Source organism: Eleginops maclovinus, chromosome 16 (assembly GCF_036324505.1).
Source record: "Eleginops maclovinus isolate JMC-PN-2008 ecotype Puerto Natales chromosome 16, JC_Emac_rtc_rv5, whole genome shotgun sequence".
Taxonomy (NCBI): domain Eukaryota; kingdom Metazoa; phylum Chordata; class Actinopteri; order Perciformes; family Eleginopidae; genus Eleginops; species Eleginops maclovinus.
In genome coordinates, this window is record NC_086364.1 from 4,255,932 (window position 1) to 4,271,544 (window position 15,613).

The 15,613-nt window shown below is 41.6% G+C and overlaps 2 protein-coding genes across 2 annotated transcripts in view; one reads left to right on the forward strand and one right to left on the reverse strand.

Moving 5' to 3' along the window:
- med15 (mediator complex subunit 15) overlaps nucleotides 1-2,310 on the forward strand; it is a 29,611-nt gene extending 27,301 nt beyond the window's left edge. The window contains 2 exon segments of the mRNA XM_063903923.1: nucleotides 98-196; nucleotides 895-2,310. Coding sequence (XP_063759993.1) covers nucleotides 98-196; nucleotides 895-1,031 — 236 coding nt within the window. The 3' untranslated portion in view covers nucleotides 1,032-2,310.
- Nucleotides 2,311-6,847: 4,537 nt separating this feature from the next.
- On the reverse strand, nucleotides 6,848-15,518 carry thoc6 (THO complex 6). The gene is made up of 13 exons (XM_063904960.1): nucleotides 15,360-15,518; nucleotides 14,099-14,190; nucleotides 13,482-13,546; nucleotides 12,922-13,025; nucleotides 12,342-12,379; nucleotides 12,181-12,229; nucleotides 11,780-11,851; nucleotides 10,136-10,238; nucleotides 9,956-10,005; nucleotides 9,574-9,636; nucleotides 9,370-9,480; nucleotides 8,097-8,225; nucleotides 6,848-7,027 (listed from the first exon to the last, which is right to left on the reverse strand). Exons 1-13 carry the CDS (start codon nucleotides 15,372-15,374, stop codon nucleotides 6,947-6,949), a joined length of 972 nt encoding a protein of 323 aa, XP_063761030.1. The 5' UTR covers nucleotides 15,375-15,518; the 3' UTR covers nucleotides 6,848-6,946.
- Between the last annotated feature and the right edge of the window lie 95 nt (nucleotides 15,519-15,613).

A 15,613-nucleotide genomic window follows, 5' to 3' on the forward strand; every position in this document is an offset into this window, starting at 1 on the left:
GTGTGTGTGTGTGTGTGTGTGTGTGTGTGTGTGTGTGTGTGTGTGTGTGTGTGTGTGTGTGTGTGTGTGTGTGTGTGTGTGTGTGTGTGGCTCTCAGATGATAAAAATCTTCCCAGCGTTCCTCCTCTGCAGCTCAGCGTCCCTGCAGATTATCCCGACCAGAGTCCATACTGGGCCGACGACGGGGACCGTTACGGTGAGAGCTCCTCTTCTTAAACCAGGAGCAATGTGACAAATCAAACATGAATGTATTAGGTCTCTGAAACTGCTGAGTCACAGGATTTGTTATTTCACAGTCATGTTCTCAGTTTTACAGGAAAGGGAAAACCCCCAAAAGCATCGTAGGGCCTCTTTAGCATTAGCATTTAGCTGCCGGTGCCATTTAAGTAACTATATGATTCATTCATGCTCTAAAATAAACTAAATTAGATCTTTATCAGGATGTGTTCAGATGTAGTCTCTGAAAGAGTCTTTTTCGGTATGAAACTTCAATACATTCAGTTGTTTGAAGGAAAGCGATTTATTTAAATGCACAAGACTCGCCTGCTGATGGAGAGAGAAACAGAACAGCAGCGTGCTGGTTGAGCAAGATGAAACCTCAGCTCTCATTAAAAAAGGCCGAAACAAATGGAATAAGTTTCAAAACCATGAAGCAACATTCTCTGATCCCATGTGAACAAATTAAAAGGCTATATTTGACCTGTGCAATGCTCATTTAGGAACAGTGATGTATTACACTGCATTTCACGCCTCATATATGATGTTTGTGAATCCACTCTGTTTATGCTGTCATTTACACAGATCTCTATAAACTGAGATGCTGATCATTATCAACTTGAATAAGAGATTAAATAAATAAGTTTTGTTGATCACATGACCCCTGTGCTCCTCCAGGCGCCAACAACTTCCTCAAGACGGTGCACAGAAACATGACGTCCAAACTGCTGCAGCTCCCCGACAAACACTCGGTGACGGAGCTGCTCAACACCTGGGCGCAGAGCGTCCGCCAGGCCTGCCTGTCTGCCGCTTGAAGCCCCGCCCACTTCTGTCTGATGCCCCACCCATCACCTGACCCAGCCTGCAGACCACTCCTCCTCTGTGTGTTCACACCAACCATTGCATCCTTTCCGCTGACTTGCTTGATGGAATTACTCCTCCTTTTTTTACTCCGTAGAATAAACTGGTCAAAATGATGCAAAAAAAACTTTGTCATGGGGGGGGGGGGGGACATCTGAGATAATGCTTTGTCAGGTTTGCTCGCAGGACCAAACAGCTTTTAAATGCTTGTTTTCTGAATGTAGTTTCATCGGGGCTATGCTAACAAGTTAGCTACCAAAAATAACATCTAAATACGGCAGCTTTGTTATTATTTATACATAGAGATATTAGGCGTTTTCCCCGGTGTTTCGTGCACAAACAGCAATAACGTTACTCAGGAATAAAACCAATTTGGTCTATAATCGCTGAGGAGTTCAAGGCCCTCGTTAATAACCCCAAAACAGCACGCTGTTAAGCATCAAGGCTACAGTAAGGGGAGAAAATATCTGCGGATTTAACATTGTGTCAGAAAGAATATATTTTTCTCTCTAAATGTCCCCTGTAATCTGTAACACTGGTGTCCGTTATCCGGTGGCCGATGTCCCACCTCTCCAGACTTCCTTTGCTGTGACGCTGAAAAAAAACCCATTTTATTTATAAAGCACTTTTTAGGAACCCAAATAAATTATTAACCAACATTTTATACAAGCAAACAAAAACACAAGACGCATTGTGGAAAAAAACTGAAAGCGGTGTAGTCTCGTTTGGTGTGAACACAGCGTGAGCGCCCCCCCTTCACCTCTCACCCACAATACACTAGAGAACCTGCAGGACTTTTCCTTGTCATAAATGAGCAGCTGTACCTGAACGCCCCGTGACTCTCAGGCTGATATCTTGTGTTCTGATCCCAAAATATCCCCCGATGCATTCTGGGTAAATTAAGACGTTTGGCTCGACTGCAGACATGACTTCTTTCCCGCTGCATTCAGAAGTCCCATAGGCAGAGAGCAGCTTGTATATAACACAAACACAAAAAGGGGAAAAAAACAGTAACCGGACCGCCTGAAAGGTAATTTATCCCGATCTATATTCTGCTCCCTGAATGCATCACATTGCTTCTGTTAATTATGTTTCCTGTTTGAGATGTCATTTCAGTTTTGTACCACAGAAGAGCGCTGTTGTAAAGAAAAACTCTACTTTGCTTTTCAAATGAAAATATAAACGTATTTTTTTGCTATCATGAATAAAAACTTTTCAGTTCAACTTTTTAAATCCAGAGATCTGTTTCAGTCACTGAAAACTAAATATTGACTTATTCAGCAACAGCTTCAGGTTCAATGTTGGATCAAAGCTACAATAATTAGTTTTTTATAAAAACAAAAGCTTTATAATGGCTGGATGTAGGAAAATAGTTAAAATACCAAATATTATGAAGTTCATAGAAATGATTTAAAATGCATTTAATTAATTAATCTTATTCAAAATGATTTATTAAAATGCTGAGAACACAAATCTCTGCATAACTACAGTGCTCAGCGTAAATGAGTACAAAGTAACATTTTAAACAATATCTCAGTGAACACAAAAACTATTTTCAAAATGTTGACAAGACTTAAGTTTAATATAACATCTGTTTAACTTCTAACATGAAAGTAAGGTTAATAATATAACTTAGATTTCACATTGTTCAGTTTTACTCAAATTAGTACAACCCACAACGAAAACTACTACATCTAGTACTTTGTTTGGCCTCCATGATTTTTAATGACAGCACCAAGTCTTCTAGGCATGGAATGAACAAGTTGGAAACATTTTGGCACATCAATCTTTTCCCACTCTTCAAGAATGACCTCTTTCAGAGACCGGATGCTGGATGGAGAGTGATGCTCAACTTGTCTCTTCAGAATTCCCCATAGGTGTTCAATTGGGTTCAGATAGGGAGACATACTTGGCCACTGAATCACTTTCACCCTGTTCCTCTTCAGAAATCCAACAGTGGCCTGAGATGGACCCCCTGCAGTTTGCCTACAGAGCAAACAGCTCCACGGATGATGCCATCTCCCTCACCACTGCCCTCTCCCACCTGGACCAGAGGAACACTTATGTGAGAATGCTGTTCATTGACTACAGCTCAGCATTCAACACCATTGTGCCCTCCAAGCGCATCATTAAGCTCAGGGACCTTGGGCTCAACAGCGCCCTCTGTGACTGGATCCTGAGCTTCTTGACGGGCAGATCCCAGGCAGTGCGGATGGGGAACATCACATCCTCCATGACTGCGTGGCCACACACAGCTCCAACACCATCATCAAGTTTGCTGACGACACGACCGTCATCGGCCTGATCACAGATGGCGACGAGATGGCGTACAGAGAGGAGGTCAGAGCCCTGACATCTTGGTGCCAGGACAACAACCTCCATCTCAACGTCAGCAAAACAAAGGAGCTGATTGTGGACTACAGGAAGAGGCAGAGAGAGGCACACACACCCATCACCATCGACGGGACTCCTGTGGAGAGAGTCAGCAGCTTCAGGTTCCTCGGGGTAAACATCAGTGAGGACCTGACATGGACACATCACACCAGGGTCATATCCAAGACGGCTCGACAGCGGCTCTTCTTCCTCCGCAGGCTGCGGAAGTTCAACATGCACTCCAGGATACTCTGCAACTTCTACAGGTGCACCATCGAGAGTATCCTGACTGGCTGCATCACCGCCTGGTATGGCAGTTGCACCGCCCTCAACCGTAAGACTCTACAGAGGGTGGTGAAAACTGCTCAGCACATCACCAGGACAGAGCTGCCATCCATGGAGGACCTCTACACCCAGCGGTGTAGGAAGAAGGCCGGTAGGATGTTAAAGGACCCCCATCACCCCAGCAACAATCTGTTCTGTCTGCTGCCGTCTGGCAGACGGTACCGCAGCATCCGGACCAAGACCACCAGACTCAGAGACAGTTTTATACCACAGGCTATAAGACTGCTGAACTCCTGAGCTGTGTGAATGTCTACTCACATCTGTTTATAGTACACACATACATATATATATATATATATATATTATACACATCTGCCATACATATCTGTTTATAGTACACATATCTATATATTATACATATCTGCCATATACATCTGTTATACGTAATATATGCATCTGCCCATACCTCCTCATTCAACAGTGTAAAGTATTTAAATACTCTCAATGTATTCCACATATGTATATATTTCACATCCTCAAATCTTTATTGTTGTTATTGTAAATATTCTTCTCTGTTTTTGCACTATTTTATTTATCTTATTTGCACCATGTATGTGGAGTTGTTGGAGGAGCATGGGACATAAGATTTTCATTGCCAACATATACGTTGTATATGCTGTGCATATGACCAATAAAACCTTGAAACTTGAAGATGTGTGTTTAGGATCATTGTCATGTTGGAAAAGTGCACGACGACTAAGGGCACGGAGTGATGGTAGCATCTTCTCTTTCAGTATAGAGCAGTGCATCTGTGAATTCATGATGTCATCAATGAAACGCAGCTCCCCGACACCAGCAGCACTCATGCCACCCCACGTAAGGACACTGCCACCCCCATGTTTCACTGTAGGCACCATGCATGTTTCTTTGTATTCCTCACCTGTGCAACGCCATACAGTTTTGAAGCCATCAGTTCCAAAAACATTTGTCTTGGTCTCATCACCCCAGAGTATAGAGTCCCAGTAGTCTTCATCTTTGTCAGCATGGGCCCTGGCAAACTCTAGGCGGGCTTTTTTGTGCCTGGGCTTTGGGAGAGGCTTCCTCTGTGGACAGCACCCATGCATGCCATTCCTCTGCAGCGTGCGCCGTATGGTGTCACTGGAAATAGTCGCCCCAGTTTGGCTTTCTACTTCCTTAGATAACTGCAGTGAACTTGCATGCCGATTTTCTTCCACCCTTCTCATCAGAAGACGCTCCTGTCGAGGCGTTAACTTCCGTGGACGACCTAGGGGTCTCTGTGAGATGGTTGCAGTTCCATCTTTTTAAAGTTTTTGTTCCACTTTTGCTGCAGTATTCTGACGGATAAGTAAAACTTTGCTGATCTTCTTGTAGCCTTCCCCTTTGCGGAGTAAAGAAATCATTTTCTTTCTCTTCCATGTGGTGCCATTGTTAACAACATGAAATGGGAAGGGGTTTTCTTTAAGTAACACCCTGTTATAGTCAGCTGTCTGCTGGACACATGTGTAATGAATCATTAGACTCAGCTGTGGTGGATTGTTGTTAAATAAGACATTTGTAGTCTAAAATGTAGCTTTGCTCTAGAGACTTTCAGTGGGGTCTACTCATTTTTGCATCGGCCTTATTTGAGTAAAACTGAAAAATGTGTAATCTGAGTTATATTATTAACCTTACTTTCATGTTAGAAGTTAAACAGATGGTATATGAAACTTAGTCTTGTCAACATTTTGGAAAATGTTTTTGTGTTCATTGTTTAAAGTGTTACTTTGTATTCATTTACGCTGAGCACTGTAATTGATAACATCTATTTTTCTTTATAATTTACAAAATATCCCATTAATGTCATTTTTTTTGCTCATGTTCAGGTTCATATTTGTACGTTGTGCCTCTGCTGTCTCCATGTTTTAACGCTCAAAAAGCTCTTTATTGTTCTCATACTGCCTGTGCTGCAGCACCTCTTTTCACCCTTTGTCTGAAACCAGAGCCCAGTCTGCTCTGATTGGTTAGCTGGCCGGCTGTTGTGATTAGTCAACTGCTTAGACATGTCCCTTTAGCCTATCACGTGCAATGTGTTGGAGTGATGTCGATTTGTTCGGGCAGTCAACAAAGGTCCCCAACGGAGGCGTAGCAGGATGGGCAAAATTAAAACAAAAAGATAGCTCTGAAGGGGAGGGGCTCGACAAGTCACACCTGAGAGCTGGAGGAGAGAAGACACTCAACTACTGGAAGTGGAAGAAGTGGAATGACATAAAAAACTGGAAGTCATCAAAAGTCATCAAACCTGCTCAAACTAAACAGCAACCAAACAGAGCTCATGGTTGTGGCTCCGGAAGGTTGGATATCTGCTCCTCTCCGTGGAAGGCTGCTCCATCTTTCCGTCCCCTGAAGTCCGCAACCTGGGTATCAACCTGGACTCCACCTCTCCTTCCAGGCTGACATCAAATCTGTCACCAAATCTGCTTTCTATCACTTCAAAAACATCTCCAGACTTCGGCCTTCACTCTGACTCAGTGGCAGAAAAACCCTCATCAAGCCTTCATCTCCCTCCCGCCTGGACTACTGCAATGGAGTCCTGTCCGGGGGATCCCAGCAAAGCCCTGGAGAGGTTCTCATGGGCACCAAGCCATGGCAACACATCACCCCACCGCCATTCTCCAACATCATCCTCTGACCTGCATCCTCATCTGTGATATCCCTGATCTGCTCGGACCTCAAGGTCAGTTTTACTTTTACCCCCCCCCACCCCTAATCTCAAACCACACAAACACACCACTCCAAACTGGTTCCAGAAACTGCCTCTGGAGAGAGCACAGGGATTTTAGCCTCTGCAGACCGTTAACATGCACAAAAACCTATATAACACACTACAGGAAACCCTTTAAATGTTGAATTGTCTCCTAGAAAGCAATATTTTGTTTAAAAAAAAAATAACATTGACATTTTTTTTTGCCTAAAGCCAAGTAATTTATGTTGGTTATTTTAAAGCCTTTCTATTTAATTCAGAATGACCTTATAAATCAAATGTTTTAAATATAAGAACATTGTAGATAATAAAAATAATAATTATAAAAACAGTTTGTATAAAATGAGAAAAATATTTTATTATTTTCAGACTAAATGGTACAAAAGTTGTGAGGTGATTTTCCAACAATAACTAAAAATACAGATATTCATACATCATTAAACGTGTGTGTCAGAAGCTGAGGGAGAAGGCTCTGTACGACAGGTTGGTGAACACATCGATGTGATTGCTACTGCCTCCCACCGTCAGCATCTGCACAGATAGGAGAAACAACATTTATTCAACGTTTATTTAATATATTCAGTATTCTGGATCAGTTTCTGGTGTGATCTAAATATGCAATAAGAGAATAGTCCGTCCACACAGCCATTATATCTCTCATGCCTTAAACAACCCAAAGACACACAAAAAAAACCCAAAATAATATGATCCTGCAAATATTTCAGAATAAATGCCTTCTATTTTCAAATGAAGGGATAATGCTACAAGGCGTTTTGTTTTGAACCAAACGGTAAGTGTTTTTACCACTTCAGGAGCAGAAAGGGTTAATTCCAAAATGTTTTTACCGTGATTATACTACGGGGGCTGAAAGGTGCCAACATGCCACAACGGCCCTAAACATTTACATTAAGATAAACGAGCTGCATTTGATGTAAGTATAAAAACACAAATGAAGAAACAGCATTTAGTAAAATTGTAGCAAAACACAAATGATGTTCAGGGAATGTAAAGTTGGCCAACTGTCGCTGTTCAAATAAGCCAATATTACATTTAGTTAAGTTACCAAAAACAAAGTCATCACGTGATTCCTTCTGATATTATTGCTGATTAGCTGTTAGATGGCTAGCTAACATAGCTAACCTAATATTTTCAAAAATACTGACAAAACCCTTACAGTTATTAAAGAGACTAACTTGGCCAATGGTGACATTAAGCCACATTTATAACCACTGAACATCAAAAAGCGCTACGGTCCCAGCTGTGTGTGTCTTTTTTTAGTGTCCCCATTTCCATTGTGTTTTGAGCTTCTTGCAGCGTTTTGTATTGGCAGCGCTTTCAGTAAACGCTGCGGATGTTTCCTGAAGTTGGTGAAGATGTTTCTTCATTTGCAAGTGTTTGGGCACATTCGTGTTTATATATTCGTATTGTTTCTGAAGCTGCACTTTTGCACCTGTGGGCCACCATATTATACACCAATAAAAACACAATAACTTGCGGTGCATTCAGGGTCTCACTGTGATGTAACCTCCTGTTTGTTTTACTTGGTCTGTGTTCAGTGTCTCGCTCTGATATATAACTTGTGGTGTGTTCCGTGTCTCACCCGGTGCTCGGCGCTGTTGGTGTTGAGCTGCAGCGTGTTGAGGCTCTGTGGCGTACAGGGGATCTGAGCTTTGACCTCCCCCCCAAGGAGACAGTGAGCCACAGATGGGCCCTCCCCCACAGCCAGGATCTACAGAGGAGGAAGGTAGGACATAACGTGTTTTAATTAAACTCAGTTCGAACTTAAAAAGGTCTAATAAAGAATAATAATACACAATTAAAAAGCTAGTACATCATTATTTCATTGAGTCACAGTTTCCACAGAATTGTCCTGCTAATATTTCAGAATAAAAGCCTTTACAACTGAAGAGATACTGTCCATTTTGATAACCGAAAAGCTGAGTTAAAATGTTAAGTTTGTACTTTTCTTATGTCTGAAGTATTCTGCAGAGATAAAGACACTTATGGTGTGTTCACAGACGCGGTGCGACCTTTGGACGCATTGCATGTAAATGTCAACGCAAAGACGCGATTGAAGGGGGCAATTACGAGAGTTCAATTTCTTCAGCTTGAGTGTCAAATTCACGCGACTGAGAATCTCAGCCCGCTGTCAGAGGTTGAAACAGAAAACCAAAATGTTAGCCGTTAGCACACAGAGCTCACAGCTCCTCTTATCTGTTCACAAACTGGACAAAGGTTATTCATTTACAAACCACAGACTGTGTATAGCATGGAGAATACAGTCGCTGCGTTATTTATGTCTGCATGATGTTGTTGTGAGTGTGGACGGAGCAGCTACATGTTAACTTAGCCTAATCGATCTGTTTTGCCTGCCGTCTTGTCTGCACATTTGTCAAAGCATTAATTCACGTTTTTTACTAACAGGTATCAGTGTGTTGTAAGTTGGGCATTATTTTGAAACGTGTATTACAATTCAGTCACGGTAAAATGTGTTCCTTTTGTTGTAGTTGGTATCTACCATAGTATCCACATGAAGATAAGCCCCGCCACCTCGCCTTGTTTGAATGATGCGGGTAAACACAACAGACAGCCACCATGAAACTTTTCAATTGGATTTTTGCTAACCAGTGGAAAATCTCCACATAATAACACCCCTTTTATAATGATGAATAGCCAGAAGTTAAAAGCTAACATTATGCTATAAACAAAATACATCCTGGTCAAGTCTGAAGATCAACACCGCTAAGCTAGAGGCAGCTAATGTTCGACGCAATGACGTTTCGTAATCTCATTAAGACAGTTGTTAATCGTTGTACATGAAACATCAGAAAAACACACGTGTAACGGTGTGTGTGTGCAACGCGGGGTCTCACCATATCCTGGTAGAAGGACGTCTGTCTCTGGCAGCCTGTCAGAGTGAAGATGGAGGTCGGGGACAGAGAGCGGAGATGCCACAGAGACAGAGACGGACCTCCACCACACAGCTGCAGGACACAACAACACCATAAGTACTGAGAGAGCTTTCACTGTACAAAATCACAAGGAGAATAAAACTATAATTGTATTTAGTTCCTTACCATCCAGTCTGAGTCGGTGGTCAGACAGCTGATCCATTTACCGTACTGAGGACGAGCACAACTCTGAAACAAACCAGACTCTGTTCATTTTTCTACCTCTCTAAAGACTTTTACAAATGCAGAGCTGATTGGAGGATGACTTTAAGATGCCGCCACATATAAAGAACAGGGGAGGGGGAGGTGGAAAGGAGGGAAGCAAGAGGAAGAGGAGTAAAAAGAAGGGAGGAAGAAAGGAAGGATATGAAGAACAGATGAGAAAGGAGATGAAGTGAAAAGAGTTCAAATCTGTAGCTCCAATGTAAGGTAAAACATCATCATGTTAAATTAGCTCTTTTTAAGAGATACTTGATATAGAAATATTTAACGGTATAGGTTTCCTCACCTCGTACTTGTAGATCTCGACGCAGTGCACGGACTGACCCGTCCTGCTGTCTGGACAACACACACCGGAAAAAATGTACAAAACGTTTACAGTCTGCTGCTAGGTGGGACATGGGACATTATTAATTGCTAACAACAACAACAATAATAATAAAGGGAAGAAGAAGAAAAAATGACTCACCCCACATCCTCACAGCTCCGTCCTCCCCCCCAGACAGGATTTCTGCCTCCCTCTCTCTCAAGCTCAAACAGTGGACGTAGTCCGAGTGTCCCTGCAGCACCGTCTGCGCACGCACACACACACACACACACACACAGATTTCTTAATATATTATTTTTGGAACGTTTATTTTTGGTTTCGTGAATAAACCATGGTAATAGCTGTAGTTTTTAAGCATTGTTCTTATAATTTAATATATATTTGGTTTCAATTTGTATATATTGAGTTTTAATGTTATGTATTGTGTTCATCTTCATATATTTTACTATAAATATAAACTACAGTTGTATATAGTTCAGCTACAGTTTAATGTACTTAGTTTTAGTGTTATGTCTGAGGGTTATGTTTTAAAATTGTATGTGTTTATTTGAAGTTTCATTCATTCACTTGTTTTGTATAGATGAGGATTTAGCTTTCATGTTTATATAATTTGTTTCAAGTTGTTATAGTTGTATTAAAGCGGACAGGAGGCTGTAGGTGGTGATATAGGTCAGGCTGACAGGAGGCTGACAGGAGGCTGACAGGAGGCTGACAGGAAGCTGACAGGAGGCTGACTTGAAACTAACTGGACGCTGACTAGAGGTTGACTAGAAACTAACTGGAGGCTAACTGGAGGCGTACAGGAGGCTGACTGGAGGCGTACAGGAGGCTGACAGGAAGCTGACAGGAGGCTGACTTGAAACTAACTGGACGCTGACTAGAGGTTGACTAGAAACTAACTGGAGGCTAACTGGAGGCGTACAGGAGGCTGACTCGAGGCGTACAGGAGGCTTACAGGAGACTGACTGGAGGCTGACAGGAAGTTGACTTTAAACTAACTGGAGGCTGACAGGAGGCTGACAGATGGCTGACAGGAAGCTGACAGGAGGCTGACTTGAAACTAACTGAAAGCTGACTGGAGGTTGACTAGAAACTAACTGGAGGCTAACTGGAGGCTAACTGGAGGCGTACAGGAGGCTGTCTGGAGGCTGACTGGAGGCGTACAGGAGGCTGACTGGAGGCTTACAGGAGGCTGACTGGAGGCTGACTGGAGGCGTACAGGAGGCTGACTGGAGGCGTACAGGAGGCTGACTGGAGGCGTACAGGAGGCTGACTGGAGGCGTACAGGAGGCTGACTGGAGGCTGACTGGAGGCTGACTGGAGGCTGACTGGAGGCGTACAGGAGGCTGACTGGAGGCTTACAGGAGACTGACTGGAGGCTGACTGGAAGTTGACTTTAAACTAACTGGAAGCTAACTGGAGACTGACTGGAGGCGTACAGGAGGCTGACTGGAGGCTGACTGGAGGCGTACAGGAGGCTGACTGGAGGCGTACAGGAGGCGTACAGGAGGCTGACTGGAGGCTTACAGGAGGCTGACTGGAGGCTGACTGGAGGCGTACAGGAGGCTGACTGGAGGCGTACAGGAGGCTGACTGGAGGCTGACTGGAGGCTGACTGGAGGCGTACAGGAGGCTGACTGGAGGCGTACAGGAGGCTGACTGGAGGCGTACAGGAGGCTGACTGGAGGCGTACAGGAGGCTGACTGGAGGCGTACAGGAGGCTGACTGGAGGTTGACAGGAAGCTGACAGGAGGCTGACTGGAAGCTGCATGTGAAGCTGACTCACCTTGAAGATGCCGTGCTCCAGATCCAGGATGTGGATGTTGTTGTCTCCTCCTCCCACCACCAGACTGTTATCCTGAAACACAGAACCAGCGGCCTCATACAGGTGAAGCATATTTTCACTACAGTACTATACGCGAATACAAGTATGCAGCACTAATATTAAGAGGGAATATTCTAAAAAGAGAAAAGCATTTCTGTATTTCTGACTTCAAATTTTTGGAAAAAAAACAACAAAAGAACACATTTTGCTTCTCAACACCTCTTGTTATTAATTCAAAAATATGAGTTAATATGTGCATATATGTATGGTATTGATTAGGGATTTTGGGGAAATTCGATTACTTATGTAAGCAAATAATATACAAGTATTTCTTAATAATTACATTAATTGTGTGTTCTCACCCGGGTGTTTAGGACCATAGCGTTGATCTCCGGTATCTCTAGACTGGATCTTAAGAACAGAAACTTCAGTCAGCTCTTTGCTCACTTATTACAGTAACATATAATATTAAATATAATAATAACATATGAGGGCATGCAAACAGAAAGACAGCGTCTCTCACTTGTAGTTTGGTCTCTTTGTCCACAGAGGTTTCACATTCTGAAAAATTAGACAAAGCGTTTTCAACTCAAGTTGAAATAACTCCCGAGTATAAGTAACGAAATCCAGATTTTACAACACATCATAATATAATAAAATATAACAGAATATGAAACAAAATACAGTGTATCCATACAAAGTTGCGAAAGCAAAATCTGAGGTCCGTGAATCGTTTTGAGGAATTAGAACAGTGACTGTGGGTCTACCGTAACTTTATGCGGAATGACGCATGCTGCAGGACTTCAGCCCCGTGAAGCCGGTGTTTTCAGGACCAGCAAAGGAAGTCCATTATTCAATGTTCTATAGAGGCCGTCGTTTCTATCTGTGACTTTGTTTTACTGCTGCTACTCCCGTTCATTTGAATAAATACAAACATTTGTGGATCATCTTGTCATTATAAATTATTCAGATACATTTCCTTTTCAAATAATTTTTATAATCTTTGTTTTTGTAGACTTAGTTTGTACCTTATACAAGAACTGTGCACCAAATCACTGTGAGTATGTCTTATAATTATAATAATAATGTAAATAGAGTCTGACCTTCTTGGTGAGGTCGCTCCAGCTCCAGCAGCTGATCTCTCCGTTTCCTGCGCTCATGAGGTGGCAGTCAGTGGAGAGGAGCGAGAACACGGGCCCTTCATGAGCTAAAACACACACACACACACACACACACACAATTACAAAACCCCATAAAACATAACACAGATACTCAGTGAGACAAGGCAGAAATACAACAACGGTTAAGACTTCTCACTTTCAAAAAGTTGCTCTGGTATCCTTAGAAGACAAAAAAATGACCTAAAATAAACATATTAATGTAATTCTCTTCTATATATGAACTGTATTACTGCAAGTTAGCTCTTATCACCAACTTCAGGCCTGATCATAAATACTTTTTAAGAATTGGAGACTTTTGACAAATTATAATACCCAACAATAAAAAGGTATTACATTTGAACTAGTGTGACAAATCAAAGTATACCTGACTTCTTGAAAAATATATTTTGTACAATTCTCATTAAATGTATACACTGAAAATGACAGAAAGATACATGTGAATTAACTTTTTGAGCCACATAAAATGAAACAAATACTTTCACCTGTGAAGGTTAGAACAGGTTTCTGACTGAGGGCTGTGGCATCTGGACTCAGAGCTGCAGACAAACTGCAACACAAACATCACCAATATATTATTATGATTATTAAGACATGCTTTGTTTTAAAGAGGCCCTATTCTGCTTATTTTCAGGTTCATATTAGTATGTTGTGCCTCTACTGTGACATGTCTCCTTTTATGTTCATAAAGCTTTTATTTTTCCCATACTGCCTGTGCTGCAGCACCTCTTTCAACTCCCGGGAAGACCAAGTGCTACCGTGGTGTCCCCGAGCAAGGCACTGTTCCCTACACTGCTCCCCGGGCGCTGTAAATATGGCAGCCCACTGCTCCTAACACTAGGATGGGTCAAATCCCGCCCCCAAGCCTATGACGTACAATGTGTTGGAGCGCTAACCAATAGAAGCAGGACTGCTACATAGTGATGTCACTGTTATGGAAGTAAACAACGGAGTCCTATGGAGGCGTTTCAGGCAGGGGAGGGGAGAGACTCCTTATGGAGGGAACACAGGGATTGGGGAAACACACTAGAGTAAAAGGGAAAACCTGAAAAAAGCATAATAGGGCTCTTTAACAGGTTTTATCATAGTTTGTGTGTCAGACCTGAACACTGCGATCTCTCCATAGCTGTTCCCGGCTGCCAGAAATCGTCCGCAGGGAGAAAAACTCTGCGAGAACACGGACATGTGGAGGAGCTGCAACAACAAAACGCACATTTAATATTCATATTTAGCGTTATTACACTTATTAAAGCACATCAGCAGCTCTGTGTTTTCTCTGCTCATTATTACCAACATAAACCTTTGTCTGTTGACATCCATCCACCATCCATAATTTATTGGAGGTATTCAAAATTAAAACAGAAGGAATGAGGGAAAAGTGGTCTCAGGTGTACTATTGCAGTAAAAACCCACTTAGACAAATTATTAAACCAAAAATCTAAAATAATTAAAACATAATTAAACAAAATCCAATATCACAAAAGTATCATCATTAGTAATATACATGTATTTTATTGGGCAGCACAACTATCAAACGTAAAAGGTTTTGAGAATAAGTAATCAAATATTAACATTATAGAGTTATCAATTCATTTCAGGACAAGTTCAGTCAAATACAGTGTCAAATATACAGAGAAAAGACAATTTACAAGTAAAGACAAATGACAAAATACAGTTTAAACTCTAGTTAACATTTATAAAGGTTACCAAACTAGACCTGATATAAGGACCTTAATAAATGCTATTCTAACATGTGTTTGGTCCCATTTTAGAAGATATAACTTTGTAACGTATTCAATTAATAACCACATTTAACAGGAGTCCTTTTACCATTAGAAAGTATTTTAACGTGTAATGTTATGCGAGCATTTTTACAAACAAGCACCGAATATGGGCCAAAGTCCTCTTCCTCTGACGAAAGCCAACACAGACAGAAACACTTGAAAACACTCAAGTTTGATGCGATGTTTATTCGCTGATTAAACGTATTTTAAAACATAAACGACCGTTTCGCTAAGAAGGATGTTGATTTAAACGTGTTAACTTATCTACGCTGTTTTACTAATAAGCACAAAACACACATTCTGGTGGAATTCTAAGCGGGTTTGGCGCAAAGCTTTATAACTTTTAAGACCAAGGCAAACAGGTACCGTTAAGGGGATTAATTCAAGTTTAAATCAGTGTTTATTAACTAATGTATTACACAATCGATACATGCATCAGATATTAACGTTATTTGCCCGTTTCCAACAACAATAAAGCGCGAGTAAGGCTAAGAGCAGATTTCAGTAAATGTGATTGAGATTTTAAAATATGATTTTTATTTTCTCCACAGTTTTAAGAACATAATAATGACAATTTACCTCTACGGGACCCATTCTGTTCACACGGAACTGCGTGCCTTTAAAACCGCTAGAAAAGGAGCAAAAAGCCAGTAATTTAAGTAAAAAATGTTACAAACGATGCGAGGAGGGAACAAGATGAATGCAGTCGAGGGAATATGACGTACGTACTGACGCAAAGGATTCTGGTACATGTAGTAAACATGCAATCAGCGAGTTGTTTTTTAATATAGAGCTACAGGACAAAATGTAATTCATACATTTAGGAAAATGAA